Source organism: Pieris brassicae, chromosome 9, assembly GCF_905147105.1.
Source record: "Pieris brassicae chromosome 9, ilPieBrab1.1, whole genome shotgun sequence".
NCBI classification, from domain to species: Eukaryota; Metazoa; Arthropoda; class Insecta; order Lepidoptera; family Pieridae; genus Pieris; species Pieris brassicae.
The window spans coordinates 13286186-13309391 of record NC_059673.1 but is presented as its reverse complement, the minus strand read 5'-3'; the positions used below and the strand labels follow the sequence as shown (position 1 = coordinate 13309391).

The 23206-nt window shown below is 31.4% G+C and overlaps 2 protein-coding genes across 2 annotated transcripts; one reads left to right on the top strand and one right to left on the bottom strand.

Moving 5' to 3' along the window:
- Nucleotides 1-167: 167 nt before the first annotated feature.
- Nucleotides 168-10008, bottom strand: LOC123714472. The gene is made up of 5 exons (XM_045668727.1): nt 9737-10008; nt 3582-3822; nt 2224-2357; nt 1445-1594; nt 168-995 (listed from the first exon to the last, which is right to left on the bottom strand). The coding sequence occupies exons 1-5, from the start codon at nt 9834-9836 to the stop codon at nt 844-846; spliced, it is 777 nt and encodes a 258-aa protein (XP_045524683.1). The 5' UTR covers nt 9837-10008; the 3' UTR covers nt 168-843.
- An 891-nt stretch (nt 10009-10899) lies between these two features.
- Nucleotides 10900-23137, top strand: LOC123714605 (MFS-type transporter SLC18B1-like). The gene is made up of 10 exons (XM_045668947.1): nt 10900-11125; nt 14945-15114; nt 16358-16505; nt 17001-17187; nt 17862-17983; nt 19676-19869; nt 20052-20147; nt 20674-20842; nt 21501-21649; nt 22287-23137. The coding sequence occupies exons 1-10, from the start codon at nt 11015-11017 to the stop codon at nt 22456-22458; spliced, it is 1518 nt and encodes a 505-aa protein (XP_045524903.1). The 5' UTR covers nt 10900-11014; the 3' UTR covers nt 22459-23137.
- The last annotated feature ends 69 nt before the right edge of the window (nt 23138-23206 follow it).

Sequence of the window (23206 nt, the reverse complement as noted above, 5' to 3'; positions counted from 1 at the left end):
TTTTAGTTTGTGAAAATAAGTTATTATGTCAAATAAGTAATGTTTAATTATAATTAATAACATCTAATGAAATCTATTTGTATGTATGTATGTAACAAATATTGCAGCCTCTTTATTTCATCCCAATACGAACGATTTCGGCAAATAATATTGAATAAAAGTTTAAATTAAATATGGTTAATACAATACTTTTATTATAATCACATTCGTCACTTTTCTATCTAAAACGTACAATCACGACTTAATAATTAAATAAATAATACGACTTACTAAGTCCAAAATACAGTGGGGAATTTTCGTTGTACATGTTTACATACTATTGTTTATTACACGGCATTGACATCGCAGGTCAAATATCAATTCAAATATAGAACAGATTTATTAAGTCAATACTGCTCTGTTAACTGTGTTTGTTTACAATCAGTTCCTTTTAATATTTTTACTTAGTAAATATGTTTCTTTTGTGTACTATAATTATTTTGTATTTATTCATAATTCTTAAATTAAAAAATCCTTGAATTCGTCATAAAATACAATCCGTAAAGATATCACATCTGACTATTTTGATTATTTTTTTTTTAAATTTTGTAATGTTATAGGTATTTAATGATTTAAAGAAATTAATTGGCACAATTCAGTTCAAACTTATTCAATCCAATTCGGTTCAAACTTTTTGGACTTCCATACATTAAAATATTGAATGCATGTCTTACATTTCTTGTTAGCTTCTTAGTCTGTGACAAGTCAATTAAAATATTTTGAACTACACATTTCTCTATAGCGAAAAAATACACGCACATTCTCTATAAACAAGTTATAACTAATAACAATCTCACCACAGCATTAGGGTGTCAACCAGAGGTCGACTGGAATTTTCTCAAAAGCTGCATTAAGGAACACCTTGAAGTGCTTGCCGATTGCCGCCGAAGCAGCTGGACGCATTTCATCGATGATTTCAGCTGCATTGTTGTTCAAGAACTGGTTCATTGCTTCTCCTGGAAATGGAGACGAATTTTTAACACATTGTTTGACCTTTTGTATGTATGTTTACTGTAGCGAAGTGCTAAAATTCACGAAAAATTAAGTTACGATAATTCAAATTCTTAAAATTAATCAGTCAATTAACAATTTATAAGGATGTTTGTAAAATACTGTTTAAGTTGGTTTAAAATTGCATTTATAAGCATATTTAAAAATGAGGTCTAACAACCAAAGCCTAGAAACTCTACTGGTTTCAGATACATCTTTTGTAGTAGTGTAGAATAACTATCTTAGTAGAACGGCAAAAATAATTTTTTCTATATTCTTTCTTCAGCTTATTTCAAAATTACCACACGGAACGGTGCATATATAAATATATTGGTACTAATCAATTGCAATGGGTAGTAACTTATTGTTAGTGATAAAGACGAAGGACAAGTTTTAAAATATTAAAAATATGTACCAATAACACTGCCGTAGTTGACGGTATCCCGGACTTTGAATCTAGATCCCCGGAGTTTGAAGTCTACCAGCATTCGATCAGCCGTCATGTACTTTGTGTCTTGGCGAAGAAACTCCTTACCAAAGATCTTCACTATAGCAGCAACGTCAGCTGTAACGTATAGGAAATTAGTATTAGACATATGTATATGTTAACCGTTTTAGATCTAGATATCATAATACATCATCTATTTAGCCAGAGTGAGAAGGTGATGTAGAGAAATCTGTTGGTATGAACTCTTAATAATCTTTTATAAAATAAATATGTGGTCAAAATAAGTATGATTTACAGATTTTTATCGTAATTTTTAATATAAAACACAAGGCCTCCTCCTTTCGAATATGAATATCCGCATTCTGAAAAGGAATGCAATACCAGTTAATGAAATAAAATTACATTCGATATTTAGTAATTTAACAAGATCATTTTAAATGTGTATTTCAAAATTTTAAAACACACAAGTATAACTGATATTGAATATAGCACCCAGTGAATAATATATATAACTTTATTGTACAGCACTTGTTTAATCTTTAAAAATATAGATAATAAACGGCGTCATTCAAAACGCTGGTTCTTTTAACATCAATCATACCGATGAAGCTTACGAGCTTCTTGTAGTATCTCGTTTTAAGATAGAGTCAAAGTCCAATACGAACTGTTTCAATAAGAATAGCAACGATTTTTTGCATAATTTCTCTGTGTTGCTTCTTAATGAAAATAAAATATGTAAGACTTACTAAATGACGCCCAAAAGTCACCCTGGGAGCGAACAGGAAACAGTAGAACTTGGCCGGTAACTTCGTAGCGGCCAGTCACTTCGATGCGAGGCAGAACGAGGCCCAGGTCTATGCGTAACTTCTTTAAGTCAGATCTGAAAGCAATTGAGTAAATTAAGGAAATTTGTTAATTTTAACCATGATATAAATAACAAAAAAAAATATTCACGCGTTCGGTCTGTCTTGACTTCTACAGAGTTTATTTGAACATATATATATTTGGCTATTCTTGGCTTAAGTTTCAGAGCACAAAAAGTTTTGGTTTACAGGCGGGTCAAATCCTTTAATAAACGGTACGTAGTACGCGTACGTATATGTATTAATCACTTTATGAATACTCCGCGGGATGAAATTGAAATCTCTACAATATTCTAACTATATATGCATTATCGTAACGATAAATTAAAATGCAGAACATTTCACCAAATACTATATATACATACTATATAGGTATACGAAAATAATTTTTAAATTTAATTAGTTTCGTAGTGACATTGTTCTATGATGTTAATTATAGAAAAGAAAAAGGAAGAAAAATCTTTATTACGCTCAAGACAAAGGATGTACTGAAAATTGCACTAGTTCCCTACACCAGGAAGCCCGTCGTGGGCAGATTCTTCCATTTGACATCACTTATAAAAATTGTTGCAATAATAATTACCAATTAAACAAACGAGTAGGTACTTCCGTTCCCAAGAAACTTATAAACTATTAACGTGCTCAACATTGACGTTTTAATAAAAATAATGATCCCCAATTTAGTTTTGTCTTGACATACATTTGTAAACAACTAATTGTGGTTATTATACGTGGATACATTGTATTGCAACACATATTTTTTGACATTGGTCAACACATTGTGTGGTCTCTAAATCATTAAACCTTCCATTCAATCATTAATGTAATATCTCTGAGACAAGCGGTGGATAGAGCAGTGTGGAGGTAGCAATCTGTGTGCCTGTCCTAATTCGCTAGGGCTTTACGCACAACGAAAATTGACACTCTACACTAGACAAAGAGGAACTTGACGAAATCTAGTGCAAGTGTCGCTCTTCATAAATTCCTTTTTCCCATCCCATCAGTGGCGGTACAACCTCTTTAGGCCTGGGCCTCAGATTTCTGAATCTATTTCATGATCATTTTTAAATCTAATAGGCAAGTAGGTCATCAGCCTCCAGTACTAGTTACTACTATAATTTTGAAATAAAAATCCAGTTACGCCAGATATCTGGCGTGTATCTATCTATCCGGATATGTGTATCTATTTTTCTTAACAGCAAGAAGGTCAGCCTTCTATGCCTTTAATAACAAATACTCACCTAATTTTGGTAACTGTGTAATTACTCGGCCCGATCACAGTGATGTTACTGAAGGTAGCTGTTACTCGAACTGGTCCAGCAGAATTCTCCATCACCAGCCTGTCTATAAGGAGCGGTTCTACCGGTGGTACATCAAGGTCTGTTAAGCCTCTTGCGAGATATGGACGTAGGTGGTTAAAAGACCTTTTGATGCAGTTGTCTAATTCTGGATCGCTTCGGCTGCATGGTAATAGATATTCCGCTGAAAAGGAGAAAATAGGTTAGTAATACTCTGCTGGTTAATGAGCTGAGAATTTTAACGAAATAATCATGTTTGGGGTTAAAACCCTCAAAGATCGATCCACTACTTTGTATAACAAATATCTTATAAAAATCTGCGAATTTACGTAATGTATGTGTTGGAAAACAAGGGCTCTCCACTATCTTTTGAATGATAATGTAAACAACATTTTATGAGTTTTATCTGCATGATAACGCTTCATTCCTACTTTAACTAGTAAACCTTCATGCAAATTAATCCCCGCAATTATGAAATAAGTATCTAAATTTTAAGAGTTACTCTGGGATTATTTTTACAAAACATGAACGTATTGGAGTGCGTAAACATTATTAATTATTTGAATGTAACAATCATATTAGTATTCCGATAAGTATTTTGTATATAATACAAAAGCACGTCATGTTATGTAACTGATCACGTGACAAGCGGTCAGTGTGGCAAGGTGACCTGCTGTTTGATGACCTACAGTGGAAAGCGGGAATTTCGTGTATATCAAAAACCACAAAAAAATCTCATTTATAGGTATTTATTTCAGGTATTCCCCCCCCCCCTCAAATCAAGATTCCAAGTTCAAGTTTTAGGGGGTACATTTATTGGGTATTTTATGGTATATTATCTAATCAATTTTTTTTTCTTCTAAAATAACAACTACAAACTACCTGATAACCAAACCAGAATGTAAGTGCGTGCTCCTATTTCACCATGCCTCCTGCTGATAGATGACAAATGTTTGTCTTTAATTTATTTTATTAAATTAATTAGTTAAGATGTCATATTATGGAACATGGTGGTTGCAGCTTGTTACAAACGTTGTGAAAATCAAGAACTTGGCTATTAAAAGGAGTGGCGAAGAGTTTATTGCCAGTTCTTCTCTTCAACGCCCTTGATTTGAGAAATAACAGTAAATGTTAAAATACATTTCTGTTTTTAACGTTCATAAGTGTACATTGTGTTACCATTATGAATAAATGACTTTGAATTGAATTGAAATAACTAAATATCCAAGCGTGGCTATATCTGAGTTATCAACAAGCTATAATACTCCGAGATTGAAGTTTTAGACTATACTATACTATTCATACTACTTAAATGTTGTAACTTTTCATGCGTATATAAAACAGGAAAACTTACTATAAAGTCACGGCCTCGTTTATTTTTAGGTAGATAATAAAAAGTAGTTAATGTATCGATTTTGCTCAATTATATACTAAATAAACGAAATATATTTAAGCTATAACTTGAACTTGAACGGCGTTTCACAGCTCTTGCACAAGGTCAGTTACATTATGTAATCCATAAAATTACAACCTATTAACCTACTTTTGCGAATTGGCAAAAATTTTAAGTTTACAAAATACTAACTACCATTATAAATTAGTATCATGTGGGTTTTTTAATTATAATCCGGTAGCACCCTTTATAGATTTTGTACTCAGATATCGTTATCTGTTTCCCTAATTATTTATACGCAATAAGGTATATAGATATCTACAAGTGGAGTAAATGTGTCTTGATGTATTTTTTCTGTTATCATTCAATAATATAGTATTAAAATATTAATTAAAAGAAAACCTTTACTATTTTCTATTAGTGGTTATATTTTCACAGACATATTCGGGGCACTTCGTTGTACATGAACATAACCTAATTACTAAGTTTTGAAATTGTGTAAAATCTTTTATCACACATAATCTTGTATATGCAATAAATAATAACATATAATAATTATGTGAAGTATGTTAGCATTCTCGTAAAGATAATATCGCGAAAAGTTATATCATAGTACCAAAGACCATTGTTAAAAATGCCTTCAATTTGAATTTCTATTAGTATTTTCTTAAATAATATTAGGACTTTAATTTACGATGTTCAGGAGTACATTTTTCGATTTCCCTTCAATTAATAATGATTTTGTTTCAAATAGGCATGTGCTAAAAGCAGATTAATATATTTCTTATACTAAACATTTAGTACTATACAATTGTTTATGTCTTAATATATAATCTGTATAATTTACATGATCTAATTAACCTCCTTGGACAAAAGAGAAAAGGAGAGACTTACAGACAACATACAACATAATGTCAGTGTATAGTTAAAGTTTAAACTATATTTTCCTCGTTTGATTCAGATTATAAATAATAATTAATCTTAAAAACGTGAATTTACTGTATAAGCATATCATTGTGAATACTTTAAATAATTTGAATTACTTAGCTAAGCTTTATTTATTATAAGTTATAAATTACCGTCAGTTGTGTACACGTCACTTCTTGAATAAAATATTCCATATATTAAAAATGATAAAATGTCAGCGCTATAGTTAGTATTCATCAGTAGTAAACAATTTAAGTCGAAACTTGTCTGAATGATGTTTTCAATTTTTATTCATGATAAAATAATAACAATTGTAGGATTTAGAATAAAGATGTTTTACATATAATTTTTATTATGAGCCGAATTAAGATACCTATACTTTTATTAATTGTGTACTAAAAAATAAATAACAATTTGTGCTGTTTACTGCACTATTCAGTAGAATTCTGTTTTTTGTTGCTTTTGAAAAATAGAGTTCCAGAAGTCTCAATAAAACAGAATGTATCGCTTGTCTTTCTCAACTAAAAGTGACCATAATTATGCATGCCACAACACATTCTTAAACAAATTAAGGCTTATAGTATATATACTTAGCATAGTATTTAAAAAAACAGACTTCGTATGAATATCAAGTTAGGATATATATAAGGATATTATAACAATATATCTCTATCTAATGTATTATATAAATATCTTTTAAGTTTCTAGAAAAAAAATAAGCCGTGAAATAGGTAAGATAAAATGAATCCAGCTCTGGGGTAGGCCTGCTCTTGCTGACAGGTTTATTCATTTGTTTCTCAGAGATTAGACAACGCACGCCTCGAATGTCAGATATATCGAACATAAGGCTACTACCAATGCGTTTCGCAAACTGACGCAACGCGGTGTCAAGGCCTCGGCGGATTGCGGGACAGTTCTGCTGGTCAAATTACAGGCTCATTTGGTAATGCCGACACGAGTCAGCCTGAACGAACTATATAGGGGATTCCTTTATTTTGTTAGTCAGATTTATACGATTTTTTATTTTTATAAAATTATTATTATAATAAAATAAAATGCTATAGAAACTGTTTAGCTTACTTGCTAATATAAAGTAATATAATATTCTCAATTATTTTTATCCATTATTGGCAGTTGCAGCAGGTTGCAGTTGGTTCCACATTGGAGAAGCTACCTTTTTTATATCGTCCTCCCATCTTCCTATCTGCTTGCTTTTCTTTCGTATCCCACTTTGTGGTTGCCACTCCGTTACGATTCTGATCCATTTTTGCTTATTTAAAATAAGAATAACAATAGACACAGAAAAGTAAAGCACACTTAAATAAATTATAAAGCTATGTTCGTGTAGCCTTTGCTGGCAGCATATGATTCTGAAGCTAGGAAGGTGGGTTAGTACATTTAACTGTATTATGATTAAAAGAAAGATTCACTATCATACATCTTCACCATTGGCTCACAGCAACTAAAAACCAACTGTTGTTCTAATTTTTTTCTATGTTTTTGCTGAAACCAAATTAAATTTCAAATCAAATCATTGAAGCTAAATAATCAGTTTTTTATATATTGTATAGTCAGCCAAGCATATCAAATAAGAATTGATGTACGTAATGTACGCATGCGCGAAATTCGCTGCACGTCTGCGATAAAAATTTATGGTTCAATACAAAAGGAGATGCAAGGTTAGAGGCAATCATCTCTTACCAAAACTAGATTTTAATATATTCAAGGCAGGCCTAATTCAATGGCACAGAATAGAAGAAAAAAACCTATTGTTGTATCATTAGTTTTTATCTAATAACTTCCTCATTGGTTGCAAGTTGACAGTCATTGCTAATTTTGTAATTGACATTATTTTTGAAGATGTCAACTTGTTAAAATTAATTCCGGTAAACGCTGACATTTGCGTGTGATCATATACTTTATCCACAATTTATTTTAAAGCTGCCTATAAGTACTCCCATCAAAACATCTCAGGCATACATAGATTTAACAATATTTAATGAATGCCATTTAAATAATTCCAATTCCAGAAAATTGAGTTGCTAACAAGTTGACGTTTATTTTTGATTACGACAAAAATTCTGCAGGAAGTTGCCATTATCAATTGATTAGATACTACAGTAATGTACAAATTTAGATCATTCAGACGAGGTCAAAGACAAGTGAGCTTAAGGTGACCATAAAGATAGTTCGGATTACAGTGTAGTAAATAGCATACAGTTTTTAAATAAGCTAGTGATAAAACAAGACATGCCTTTGGAGTACAAATAAGACACTAGACACCCACAATACCAGAATGCTCGCTTTTGAGCCTTTCATACTTATTTTGTTTAATCTTAATTCTATAAGATTTTTAAGTAATATAGAAAAGGCTCTTCCTCATGTTTTTATTGATTGAGACAATAGTAATTAAGCCGTGATAATATCTTTAGACTTTCGAAGTTGAGACAGCTATGCATCGGCTCTCCTATGAACATACTTTATACATAGAGACTAAAATAATTAGCACCTATAAATGATACTATTAGGCGTATATTTTCTATAAATTAAGAAGACTATAGCGACAGTAACTACACAATAAGCAAATGTAAATACATTTTATATATTGTGTGCTAGACAAGTATATTTTACATTGCTTATTTCGACACTCGAAAGTGACCATGGCATAAATGACAGTTTACGGTTGAGGGCTATCTGTTGATTTATATATGTATATAGATGATTTAATATTTTCTGTATGACATAATATTTATATGCATAATCTATGAAATACGTTTTAAAATGGCAGAGGCTGGTAAAAAAAAAAACTTCGATGTTTCTGTATGCACATCACGCAAAATATTAATTTGAAATTGGATCGAAGTGGTGGGCTCAATATACATTGGAATGTAGAAAATTACTTAAGCCGATGTAATTATGATGATATTTTTATTACCAAATATAATGTTTGGGAATTTGTTCCAATCGTTATTCAATTATTATTATTATAATGTGAGCGAATATATATATATACAATATATCAAAAACATATGAAAAATGTGAAACTATTAAGTTCAGATTTAGCAAGATTTGAGCAATGTTCACAACATTCGAACGAGATAATGTACGCAATAACACTTCCTTTTACAATTTATCACGCATGTTTAATTTTTGAGGTAAATAATTTTTGCATTAACAAACTTATTTCATTCAAGGGCACTGGAGCTGTTAGAAATCTCCTTACCCTCTAAACAATCAGACACAATATTGTTTTCGCCAGGAATAAAGCCCTAGAATCATTAAATAATTTTTGTTAGTGCAGTCACTCGACTGAAAATTCAACTAATAGCTGTGGTTCTTATTGATTTATTCTTATTTAAATAAAGAATATAATTTAAAGTTATATTAATAGAGGTCATTAATAAAAGTGCGATTCAACTTTACCACTTGACCGTGAACTTAAATAATAAATATTATTTGCCGAATTAAGTCTAGACTTAATTAGCGCACGCGATTGAATTAAAATATTGTCACAAAAATTTCAAAATAGACCGTCGTAACCGTTGTATAAGAATGAGATATTAACGGAATAAGGCAAAGGTCGCTTTTCATCACAATTCGAAGCATTGCTAAACGATAGTTTCAACACTTAAGATACCGCTGTGATGAATGCAGATGTCTGGCTTTTTCAAGGCCATATTTAACATACAATATCATTTTCAAACGTGTTCCATCGATGCAATAATACCTAATATGTTAATTATTAAAAATAATATAATTAATAAAATGCGATACTTACGCAATGTTGTAATAATTTCATCCGCTGCTTCTCCAGTGTGACAGATTACAGTCAAACACAGAACAAACAATATTTTAACGCAACTTTCAGCCATTTTCATTTTATTTTAAATATCGAACACGCGTCAAACACATTCAATTTTAAAACGTTCTAAGCTGGTTTTTTATTTTTTTAAGAATTTATATTCTATTTTTTTTTTAATTTCTCGCGTCCGACAGCTGTCAAGTTTGAGGGGCAATAGGCGCCAATTCGGTCGGCCGGTGGGCAGGTGCGCGTTTCATATTGTTTGAAGTGAAAGCGTGGATGTTGTTTTATTCGGGCGTGATTTTCGTCATCCCTCAGCTGTTTCCCCACTCAAATCTGCCATTTTTGAGACGCTGTTTACTAACTCCACGTGCTGAAGAGATCTTGTGGTATATTAAGATTTTCACTAGTATGAATTACTTGTAGACATAATGCTAGCTCTAAATTAAAATAATTAATATATTAAGCAGAGGCAGTTACTAAGACATATTTACTTACTTTTGTTTACAGCAAGGAATATTTTAAAGTAATTACAGAACTAGCAAAAAATGTTTTTTAACAAAGAACATCCTTCTTAAACCACTTCACAAACTCGAAAATACTCTGCGTACATTTTACCTACCATTTGTTGGGAATACATTTCTTAATAGTATGATTGATCAATTTTAACAGGCAAGTATGTGATCTGCTATTGCTTACATAATATAACTTCAAAAATTCACCGAAACTTGTCTGCAGCCGAATTTAACTAAGCCTATGAGTACTTGATGTGAATCCCAATATATTTCATTATCAATACTTATTTTTCTTATAAAATATATTTCGTAGTAACACGTAATAGAATGGCTATTAGTCAGTCAATGAACTTTCACACTTGATATAAATCACAAATTGTTTACGTTACTTAGCAATTAAAAAGGTTAAAACATTTTATAATATAATTATTATCAGTTGCCTTGTTACAATTCAAAACAAGCGTTAAACGGCCATTATTTCTATGACATTATTTGCCATACATCGATAGATTTGTGAATCCCTTATCAGAATCACTATTTGCACAAGAGCAATGTATAGTATTCAATTAGATAAAAGCGGTCAAAAGTTCAAATAATTAATGTAATAATTGGATCTTACCCTCTTCGTCCACTCAGTAAATTGATGGCCTCAAGAAAATTGACACGCCCGGGTCTTCATTAAATCATTTGTGTTTAAGTGATATTTTTAAGTTATGACAGTGATTTTTTAAATTTCGAAATGCGTTTTCAATTCACGAGACGGCAGTGGTCCACAATTATTGTTATTTCAATTGCAGATTTTTGTAATGCTATCTGTGTTGCTTTACAGGCGCCATTCTTTCCTCAGGAGGTACGTATAAAAATCTGTAAAGGTATTTATTTGTAAAGGGAAGCTCATCTCAGAAAAAAGCTTTTTTTCTTGTATAAGTTGTATACTTTATATATGTTTATATAGAAAAAAATATCGGATATATTCACGGATATAGACATTTTTATTGATGAATTCATGGGTCAATATTATTGTAGGGAGGATTAGTTGCATTATAACTAATTGCGGATGCATTTAAATATTAATTAACATATGTAATTAACAAACACAAATAGGTAAATGCGGAATAGTTGTTGTATACATTACTTAACATTACTCATTATGGGACCGAGAAAAAATTTCGAAGTTGAGTTCAAGTTAGTAAGCGAAAACACAAAACTTTTTAAAATGTTATCAATTTTAAATCTAGACTATTTTTCTTGCAAGTCCTTTTTCCGTAAATCTGCGTGAGATACAGAACAAATGAATGTCTGGAAATGTTCTAAATAACGTTGTGGCTAAGACGATTAGTCTTTTAAATTTTCTTTTACTTCCAAGATCATGAGTATTCTTAATTCTGCATGTACGTAATCTAAAACTAATGAATGTCTGGAAATATTCTAATAAACGTTGTAACTAGGAATGTAAAAGAATTTGTAAATTTAACAAGTTACAGTTATTATTTGGTTGCAGGCAGACGAACAAATTAATACGTTAATTAATTCAAAAATTCATGTATAACTTACTATGTATTTACTAATATATATGTTCTGTTTCAAGCAGCCCACAGTCCTGGGTTAATATAACATGCCTTTGGTTACATTCTTTCTTGACATATATTAATATATTCGGATTCCATAATATTCTCGGCGTAAATGTGATTAGCAAAATAAACACTTGTATACTATTTAAGTATGAATTACTGTCGTTTATTTACAGAAATATCCCTTTTAATTTTTCGGTGGAAAGGCTTACCAGTATTTTATTCATGTACAACAGCTCTACAAGGCTCAAGTACGACCTCAAATGGAATACCGCTCACATCTCTGGTCTGGTGCTCCCAAATACCAGCTTCTTCCTTTTGACCAAATTCAGCTTAGAGCTTGTCAAATTGTCAATCTCCGATGTATTACTGATTGACTCGGCTCTCTTTCTACGAAGAGACATTGCGTGTCTATGCGTTTTCTACAAAGTCTATTATGGAGGGTGTTACCAGGGAGCAACGAACAGCTCGTTGCTCGCTGGTTTCCCCGAAACACGACGTACTGATTGCACGAAGGCTCGCTGTGTAACAGATTCCATTACACCTCGTAACGTTTGTCAGTATCCAGCTTTAAGTTTACAAACTGTATAGACGACATGAATGTATGTACGTATATTTTATGATTGTACGTATTTAATTTTACGCATAGTATCATAAAAGTATCACATCGTAACACTCATGAAATATGAATCAGGTTTTGATACGTCCTTCGTTCATTCTTTTCCTCCTTTTCTTACAAGAAATTGAAAGTAGCATTGCATTAAGTTTTCGTCTCTTGACATACGTACAAGAGAAAAATCATAGTACATCCTGATTTAAAGGTTACTTTAATGTGAAGGGTGTTGAAATTCAAAAAGATAATTGTGTTTTAAAATCATTGTATTTTTCCATATACCTTTATATTTCCTTAAGAATGACGGCACAATTTTAAATGTATCTCTCGTTTCTTTAATACTTGCATGCTAAAAATATAATTTTAACGTCGATGTACTTGAGGTATATTTCAATATAAATGAATAATATTCATTAGCATATTAATAATTACTCGTATTATTTAGTATCTTTCAGTAAAACTATTTCGACTTTTTATAGTTTCAAATTCCTTTCATCACTGAAGACGACAGAGTACTTCAGTTAAAAGTGCTATTATACTGATTGAGGAGATAGGTCAGTCTTTAAATCCACATTTGTTGTACTAAAAACAGAGCCTCTTGTAACCTAATTACTTTTATTAAAATCTCAGTAATTTAATAAGTAAGGTGCGTGAATGCGTCAATGGTTAGCGACGTAGAAGCGATAACCTCAGAATACCGGGGGTTATCGCCTGCTCATAATATTACCAGGCGCCTTATATACTAAAATAGAGTTTAGATATAATTTTTAATAACACGATTTTTTCACGTACAGAGCTATTGGCGTATATGCTATAGGATATTCATTGATATTTTCTTTTCAAAGCTGCTCCAAGGATTTTTTGAACTTACGGAATGTTCAATTTAGCGGGATTCTTATATTTATTTATTAAACATTCATAATCAGATTTAAATAAATTAAACAACCTAGTAAAAAATACGGTGAACACAAAGTGTACCAAATATTAATTTTCTCGCAAAATAATTAAAATCTTTTATAGGTATTGAGACAAAAATATATTTAGACGATGTATCTGTATAGTAACGAGAGACGAAAATCATTCTAAAAATTAGGGCACTGCTACGGGATAGTCCAACTATGGTTCTTATGTGTATGTATATGTATGTGTATTTTATTTTTTAATTTTATCATAAGATTTAGTAAAGGTTTTATGGCCAATGCAACTAAGTGGCGAATACAGTAATCATTAATTGTGATGTTGTTACGAATCCTTAAATAAAAACCTACTTAAAATCATAAAATAACATATATATATATATGGCAATAATTTCGTCGTTAACTTTAATTAACTTACTTTTCATCTTTCAGGAATGTAGACGGTTCCGATCACGTAAATGCATTTTACAACTGTGTTAACAAGCATTCATTGTACACATAACATGATTAAATTTTCTTTAGAGATTGACGTCCAACTTCCGGTAATAGAGAGGCAGTAAAAGAAGAAGAAATAGCATTTAATTGTATTAGGAGTGAATTGTCACTGCGTATAAAGCCATAGCAATTTAAAAACGTTAATCATTTTAACAAGGACTAGCTTGACTGGGTTTCGCACGTAACTACCAGTAAATATTATAAATATTCGTTGCTTTGTTCTCAAGTGCGTGAGCAATTTTTAATACGCCATCAAATTGTGGACACACTGAAATTATTAAAGGATATATACTTATTTCGAAAAGTATGAATTTGGACCAAACCGTGAAATCACCAAAATGTTGCAAAATTATAATTTCACAACAATGTGGTTGCATTTTTACAAGTACTAACGTGATACAGAGGTCCGATCAAAAAGATCATTGTGTCCATTCCTTATTTACACCTTTTATCATTTCTCTGAATAGTAGACAACAGTGTTGGTCTTACGGAAATAGGTTTGGGTGGATCTTAATTATTAATTAAACTGAGAAAATGTGACACCTATGGCGAGAAATCATCAATTCCAAATTTGAATATAGAATTCTAACAATAACAACCTTTTTCAAGCTTAAGTGACGTGAAAAAACCGCAATTAATTTCCCTGTTATGTATTTTTTATTATTTTTGTATTCATTATTTTATATTATTTCACATAGTATGCTGTTGATTTGATATTTGAGTGTGCATAATGCTGTATGCGTACTACGTCCGAGGAGAATTATTTACTAGTGTTTTGAATAGTGTAACGAAAGATTTGAATGGTCTTGACGTCATATTAGCTTGACGTCATTTTATATACATTTCATGTATGTATGTGCGTCTGGGTCACTCAAAACATATATATATATATATATATATTCAGAATAAAGTTTTAAGTTCAATATTTACGAATTTAAGTATTTAATTTGAGCATCGTTGCACAGTTATTGATAACCTTAGTGCTAGCTTGCTTAAAAGCTCATAATTAAAACTAGGTAATACCTTCAAGGCAGACAAAGCCTTTCTGTTATCATATTTTATTAAATTTTCAGGCAGAAAACAAAGGATGTACGGCAACAGAATATGGACTTGTATTTGGAGTGTTCGAGCTTGTGGTTTTCATCATCAGTCCCTTTTATGGAGCTCATTTGAACAGGCTTGGACCTAAAGTAGTCTTCAACGCCGGTATACTGACTACCTCAACATGTGCTATACTATTTGGGTGAGAAATACTGTCTAGTACTAATTATTACTGCAGCTTTATTAATGAGCAATATTGAAGAGGAAGTATTCTCTGTCTAGGGCCTTTTATCACATTAGTGAATCTAATACAATAATTTTTATTGGAAAATTGACCAAAAAAACAAACCAATACAAAATGTTCATGGGTTTCGTAACTGTCAAACAATTAATGTTCATCCTGTCGCGGTCGTTACAGTCTACCCACAAATTAAAGAACGTATGTAAATAAAGGTTTCGAATCGACAAAATATATCCACAATATTTATTTTAAAAACGTTGAATGATTTAGATAGTAAAAAAAGGGTTGAAATATATTTGGGTTGTCAAGTATTTATGCCTGCGTTCAGAAATCCAGGTCAGCTAGTTAATTAGGAAATTATGCTATAAAAATTAAGATATATTTTCGTGACAGTTGAAGTACAATTTATATCCAACAATTCGATATAAGAGATCACTTTTTCAATTCTAATAATACGGACGATAGGATAGATTTAGAGTACATATGTATTCTTTTTAAGTAACAAATTAGGTTTTATTAGGTGAAACAACAAGGCTAAATTGATTTATTTACATTATACTAATGTAATTTTTGGTATACGTTTTGAGTTTTTAATAACAAAATATCAGTCCTATAATTCTTGTTTGCTCAATATTAAGTAAAATGTATCTAATATAATATTATTATAAAAAAATAAATTGATCTTCAAATCGCAGTTTATTTCTTGGATAACCACATCAAGTTCATTCTCTGATATCCCACATTTCCTTGTTTATTTATTTACTCGATGACATTGGCTTTACCTAAAACAAATATAGATAACTGCAAAGACCACAGAAATAACATTGAAGTTGAATATTATTGCTACTAATTTGTATTGTTCTTATATATTCTACTTCAAGCAAACATACTTATGTACTATACTATAGTATGTATTACGAAATCAGAAATTCCGTCATCTCCTTCAAACAACGCTCACCCAGACGCAGAAGCAGTTGTTGACATACCTAGGTGTGACACTGCATGATTTTGATCGTGGGTTCTTGTAAAAACAGCAAAGGAGTGGAGCTGATTGCCTCCTTTCATGTTACCTACCCTCTTATACTCTCTTATAGGCCGTATCTCACTTAACATCAGGGATTGTGGACAAACGTCTGTACAATTCATATAAAAAAATTTGTAGAGGTTAAAGATGGTTCGATGGTACGTTTACATAATATTTCAGGTTCCTAGACAAGGTGGACGGCCACGTACCATTCGTGACTCTAGCATTCGCAATACGCATAGTAGAGGCTTTGGGTAATGCGGCGTTTTTGACAGCTTCCTTTGCCATCATTGCCAAGGAGTTCCCTAATAATGTGGCTACTATGTTTGTAAGTGAATATATGTAATATTATTTCTAGCTCTTTTGGTAAACGTTGTTTTGTCATATAAGAATTATTACAGTAGTAATATCGCAATTAGTATTAGGGATTGGTGGTAATAGGATGAAAAGTAAGAGTAATGTGTATTATTTAACGACAAACAAATTGGGCAAGGTTTTCTTTATCTCTTAGGGGTTTAAAAATCGTTTACGACCTCACGAATATACGAAAACTTGGCCAAGCCGTGTTGAAATACTTTGGTTATAGATACCCATAGTCAATGAGACAATAGTTATCCATGATATTGGAATAGTTGTGCTCTTTTGTTTAAAATAAAATATAAATATTTAAGATTATACTTAATTATATTTATATATTTAATTAATTCAAATGAGATGTTAACCTTGATGCGCGTAGGTTTCGCAGACTATTAAGCATTTTACATAACTCCAGAAACCTAAGAATTGAGCCTGTATAACTCTTATTTTGAGTCCTGTGTTTTAGGCATCCTTGGAAACATTTTTTGGTCTCGGATTAATCGCTGGTCCAATGATAGGAGGCGCCCTCTATGGCATTGGGGGTTACTCTCTGCCCTTTGCCGTACTTGGAGCCACGCTCTTTTGCACAGCATTGTTATGCTACATCACCTTACCAAAGTCCTCCGACGATGAAGATTATAAGCATTCAGGGCGTAAGTCACAAAAATGTATTTACTGTAATAAATTAAAATATATTATTTAACACCATACACGGCATTATAATTCATAATATTATAATGCAACAAATTTCCAAATAAATTTGGGTATAATTCATCCAGTTCTGTAAGTAGCAGCGTACTTAAAGTGGGGCCCACACACCTCTGTCACTTTCGGTGTGTGAGATGCTGGAGCTTTAAAAAATTGAGATATAGTTCTTTGTAATTTATTACAAACATTTCCTCGAGCGTATTCATGAAATCATCAATTCATTTGTGGCAGTATGCAAAAAGCTTTACCCTAAACCTAAACGCCTGGAGCATAATGAACATTGCTACAGCCTAAAGGTATGAAGGTTCCAGTGGCTGTTCTCGAAAGGTTGCTCAGATATCGGAAGAGCTTTGATAGCGAAATTCAGAGTACTAATTGTAGCCGCAGATTGTAGGGTAACATACACTTCATCTTCATAATGTGTTAAAAAACCTAAAAGTGTAATAAAAAGTATGAATTTAAAAGTATTTCTGCTTGAATTACAGAGGTTTGCTTTTTCAAAGATCGCAGGCGTTACGTACTGTAACACTGTATTTTAAATATAAAATTACTATTTAGTTTCCAAGCACATGATCCTTTATAAGTTGCTACAGAAGTATAAGACCTCTTCTTCTTTCAGCGTCGATGCTCACTCTTCTCCGAGTACCTGGAGTTCTGATAGCGTCCTTAAGTATAATATCAACCAGTATGAGTATTGGGTTCCTTCAAGCGACGTTAGAACCTCATTTTCGACAAGTTCATGTAAGTTTTTACGTGTGTTTCATGTACGAATAATAGTTAAGTTCAATTTAATAATGAAGACCATTGTGATATGAGCCAAATTGTTGAGCTCTTAACACTGATCATTTCTTTTTCTCAACGCAGCGTGTTTTTCTATACATGTTGTGTAATTAATTTGAAAAACTGTTTTTTTTTAGTTTCAAATAAATGAAAGAAGATTTAACCAGTTCATCTTTCTTTCAATATGTCCATATCCAAATATATGTGCTTTAAACTTATCGTTAATCGTAAGTCCAACAAACCAAACCCTATCCCGCCTATTAAATTATATTCCTGTTTGAAGATACCAACTGCAACAATCCTTTCCTGGAACCCACTAAAACAACCAAATTCCTGGGATTAATTATTGATTCAAGGCTATGTTGGGGCCCTCAAATAAACTACATCTGTTTTCGAGTTCGCAAACATAAAAATATATTCAAACACCTTAGAAAACCTTATTATCCACATACAATCATGAAAGTGACTGGCTTTAGGTCAGTCGATATTACCTTACTGCATATCGGTATGAGGTAGAGCGGCTGTTGCTGAAATGCTGAAAATTGAGAGTGCCATTCTTAAGATATCATTTTCGTTATTAAACTTTAAATTTGTAAAATGAAACAAACTTTTAACGGTTAGACAACTGTACTTAACAGCAATATGCAGACTTTATTGGAAACAAACACCGACGATACCCACATCAAACAGAACGAAACCTACATATAAGCAACCCAGAACGCATTTTCTTTGCCCGACGCTTTTTCTCCATTAGAGGCCCTTTCAACTTTATCCACTTTCTTAAAAACAAAATATTCCCTTACATTTCAAAATTCACATTGCATACATATTCACTAAAAATCTTAAACAACATCTTCTCAACCTGTCCTACAATAATAGTTTAATTATAAAGTCTTTTATCTAGAAATTATTGTTAAGTACTGTTAACATGTCAAAAGGAAGAGCTGCAGGACACAGGGAAGTTTAGTGTGGGGGCTAGCTTACTTTATTTTACCTAAATTTCCTTTTTATTGTATGTAATAAAGATTTTTCTAACTTTCATTTTTGCCCGCTCTTTGTCCTTGATTTTAGAACTGGAACTGGAAGTAATTTAAAATCTAGAGGCATTTGTTTTACGGACATTAATAAGTTTGCATTAAGTTAGCTACAGGAAAATTATATTTCGATTTGATATATCAAAGCTCACGCTTAGAAGCTGTGTCTAACCCTATATATACATACATGCTTAACACAGAAACTTTATCAAAATTGTAACTTGTTCTTCCTATACTTAATAACTTCATTATAAAAAAAATCATTATTATAAATTACGAATACAACGACTTTTGTTTAAACAAGTAAGCATACTTAATATTAAGCATGCATAATAGAGGCAACTCCTCTAAGATATCCTTAGAAAATTATAGGATATTTATTGTCATTCAATCAAGCCGATTTGAACACACACGCTTCAGTTATAGATACACAAATACACACCCATACCTACAGTTAACACTATAATTGGCGTTTTGATTTAAAAATTGTTTAGTAAACTGTAACGTTTGATAAATAAATTGCATATTTTAAAAATAACAGTTAATTTTAAGTACCTATTTATTATGATAACGCATTTTGTTTTTATTTTTTTATTAATAGAATAAATAATAATTTCAGTTCAACTTCTCTCCAGTAGTTTTGGGTTTAATATTCGTGATCAATGGGGGTTTTTATGCGGTATCTGCACCAGCGTGGGGTTGGTTATGCGACCATCCCGCGGTTAAACCCAAATATATAACCAGTATTGGGCACATGTTTGTGGTGGCCGCTTTCTTGTTAATTGGCCCAGCGCCGTTCTTTGATATGCCAACGTAAGTTAATTTGTGTTTCATCAAAGCCTAGGGGATTATGTTCTGACTGACCTCCATTATGGCTGAGTTTAATTCCCGTGGAATAATGTAAACATACAAAGAATAAACAAATTGTTATGAAGTACATTTTTTTTACATTCTTTGTAATATTGATTATTTGTTAACATATTTGTATATTTCAGAATATTGTGGGTGACAGTTTTGGGTCTAGTGCTCCACGGGCTTGGAATGGGAAGTCTCCTAGTGTCGTCTTTCTCAGACGCCTTAAGTACTGCTATGTAAGTCCTAACATTATTCAAACATAACATTCGAAGACAGTACTGCGATTCCTGGCTATTTCAAATAAATTTTACGGACATTTCTAAATAAAATTTATTTATTTATAATCTTACAGCTACACACATCTATATTATAAAAGAAAACTCGTAGACAATATACAAAGCCGAAACAGATAACATTGTTAAACACAATATATGACTCAGAACGTTACTATTTTATTAAATAAATTCCCTAATCCAAGTAATTAAAAAACTAATTAGCGTAACAATTATTTATAATATTAAGAGCTATAAATATTTAGATTTTTACCTTCAACAAAAAAAATATATTTAATTTTATTTTTATACAAACGACCTTTAACTCAATTTCAGCCTTATATAGAGACTACTGATATTAATAAATACTAACTCTGATAATGAATACTACTCATACATACATAATTTATAAACTATAGCTTAGACTTTCTTAAGAGTTTTAGTAGACGAAGCCATAGACAATGACGAGTGTAAGAAACTTTTTTTTTAGTTCAAATGGCTTCCCAAACTCAATAGAAACGTATGGGTTAGTTTCTGGTTTGTGGACCTCGACTTTCGCCCTCGGAGCCTTTATTGGTCCAACTGTGTCTGGAGTACTTTTTGATTCCATTGGATTCAGAAGTAGCACAGCGTTCATCGTAATACTACATATCATTGTTGTGAGTATGCGTACTTGCATGAATTTTTTTTAAGGCGCTAATTAATTAGAAGGGAACTTTATATATTAATACATAAATATATCGAAAACAGGAGAAACACCGAGTCTGATACCACATACTTGATTGATAACGCAGAGCAAGTCATTAAAACAGCGATATATTTAACGATAACGACACAGATACAATAAAGATTCTGTGCGTATGCGCAAGTAAAGAATTTGAAACTTATTTTTAATTTTTCATTATCATCAAGAATCGTACACTGTTGTATTGAGTTGTTCTTCTAAATAACTTTTGGCAGAGTATCGTTGACATAATAGAGATGTGATCCTCTTCACAGGCTTCAGTCATCACGAAAAGTCGGAGTGTCAGCCACCAAGAATTGTTTAACTTAAAAGATATATATTATGTATCTATAATTATAGCAGAAATAAGTAATAAATTCATGAAGTGTAGAATAAAAAAAAGCACCGGAGTTAATCACATACACTCTAGACAAATAAAAGTTACTGTTGTCAATGTAAAAATATAAACACTATATGTCAAAATAGGTGAACACCAAAGTAGATAACGGTTGTAAATGGATGGTCTTTCTGCTTAGCATATATTTAAACTACTTTAAATTCAAAATCAGTTTTTTTATCGATTTTTTTTCCAGACGTTAATGGTACTGGTGTACATGTGGACCTGTGACCGCTCGAAGATGGATCTCTCAGTATCCGCTGGAGACCTTTTGCAAATGGATGGGACTCTGGACAAGGGTGTGCTTACTGGGGAGGACTTTATACCCGCTTCAAGACCTAAAAGGTATTTTTTTATTCTGTCATATTTTAACGATAATTGAGTATTTGATAGAGTATCTGTAATATAGAGATTTTAAATTCCTCATTTTAGCTCTTATTAATTTACGTTTTTGCTAATACTTAGTTTTAGAGTTAAGAATGTTTGTATGACCGTTATTAATTTCAAATCTGATTAAATTTTCAACGATTTTTCCGTGGACGTTTTTTTCTACAAAAATCAAGTATAAGGGTTAAAGTTTTACATAAAATTACATTGAAAGAAAAACACTTTTTTACCGGATTTAAGCTATGTATTATTATAAACTTATAATTATTATACATAATTTTTTTCCGACGTTTCGCGTGCATTACAGCGTGAGTAAAGGAACTGCAACGGACTTTTGGTTTCGTACTTACAAAGCATATATCTATAGGTTTGGTACTCTTAACTCATGCGTCGTCACGGTGACCAAAAACAAAAAAAAATATGTAAAATAATTATAAGTTTATAATAATACATAGCTTCAACTCGGTAAAAAAACCCGGTGTTTTTCTTTCAATGTGTAAAAGCTATGTTAACAAAAGAAGATACTAAAATTACATTAACAAAGTTTTAATTATTATGACTTCAAGACTCTTTACGGAAGTTTTTCATATTTCAGCCGTCGCTATGGCATAAGCCTGGAGCGATCTCGGCCTCCAGCGATGAACAGTCTTATCGCCTGTTCGAGTTATAAGAACCGTCGTAGCCCCTGGAGTCAGCGTACTCCACGGTACAGGCCTTCGTATGGCAGCTTGGATACGAGGTTCAGAGGCACTGTGTCTATTACATAGGGCACTTAACCATTTCCCGGTTATTAAAATGAAGCCGTAAAATGTTCTTCCTATACAAAGATTACTTTAAGCTTGAAGCATTTATTTTCAACTATTAGGAAATTAAAAATATACTTTGAATGATGTTATTCAATGTTTGTGCATTTATGTTGCATTATATATGAGTTGAATGCATTTAAAATTGCTTTTAATAAGAGGCGTATTTTTTTTTAAAATAAATTGTTCGTTAAAAGTAGCTACTAGCTAGTACGCTAAATCGTCGCTTTAAAACTAATAATGTACAAAAATATTCTATTACTAAATATTGTGTAGAAAATAAATAATACATATATATACAAACTAAATATGTATTACAAATAGTTCTTATACTATAAACACTAAATCCAAAGTTACTAGTTTTTAAATATTTTGCTTTATATAATTGCTCAATAAAATAGTAAGGCGTTTTAATTTGTGATGTGTATTTTGCAAGTAAAATATATTCGATGTAAAATATTTTAATGTCACATTTGAGAATAAAATAAAATAGAAATGAAAGAAAAAAAAGTTGGAAAGCCAATATTATAGCAACAAAAATTATAATTGAGACTCTCCTGATTTCTATTTCCGGAGAAATAATTTATTTTAGATGTTATCACTTACCTATATAGAATAAATCTTAATTATATACAGAATCTACTCAATTTAAAAATTAAGTAATTTATATGGATTTCAACGATTTTCTTTAGATCCATTTTACTTGGCAAAT

Excerpts from the sequence above, each read along its gene's own strand:
- LOC123714472 (XM_045668727.1), bottom strand. The coding sequence starts at position 9,836 with ATGAAAATGGCTGAAAGTTGCGTTAAAATATTGTTTGTTCTGTGTTTG. Across the intron at positions 3,823-9,736 it reads TGAAATTATTACAACATTGC|CGGAATATCTATTACCATGC; the intron begins GTAAGTATCGCA and ends TCTCCTTTTCAG. Across the intron at positions 996-1,444 it reads CAACTACGGCAGTGTTATTG|GAGAAGCAATGAACCAGTTC; the intron begins GTACATATTTTT and ends CTCCATTTCCAG.
- LOC123714605 (XM_045668947.1), top strand. The coding sequence starts at position 11,015 with ATGCGTTTTCAATTCACGAGACGGCAGTGGTCCACAATTATTGTTATT. Across the intron at positions 20,148-20,673 it reads GACGCCTTAAGTACTGCTAT|TTCAAATGGCTTCCCAAACT; the intron begins GTAAGTCCTAAC and ends CTTTTTTTTTAG. Across the intron at positions 20,843-21,500 it reads TAATACTACATATCATTGTT|ACGTTAATGGTACTGGTGTA; the intron begins GTGAGTATGCGT and ends TTTTTTTTCCAG.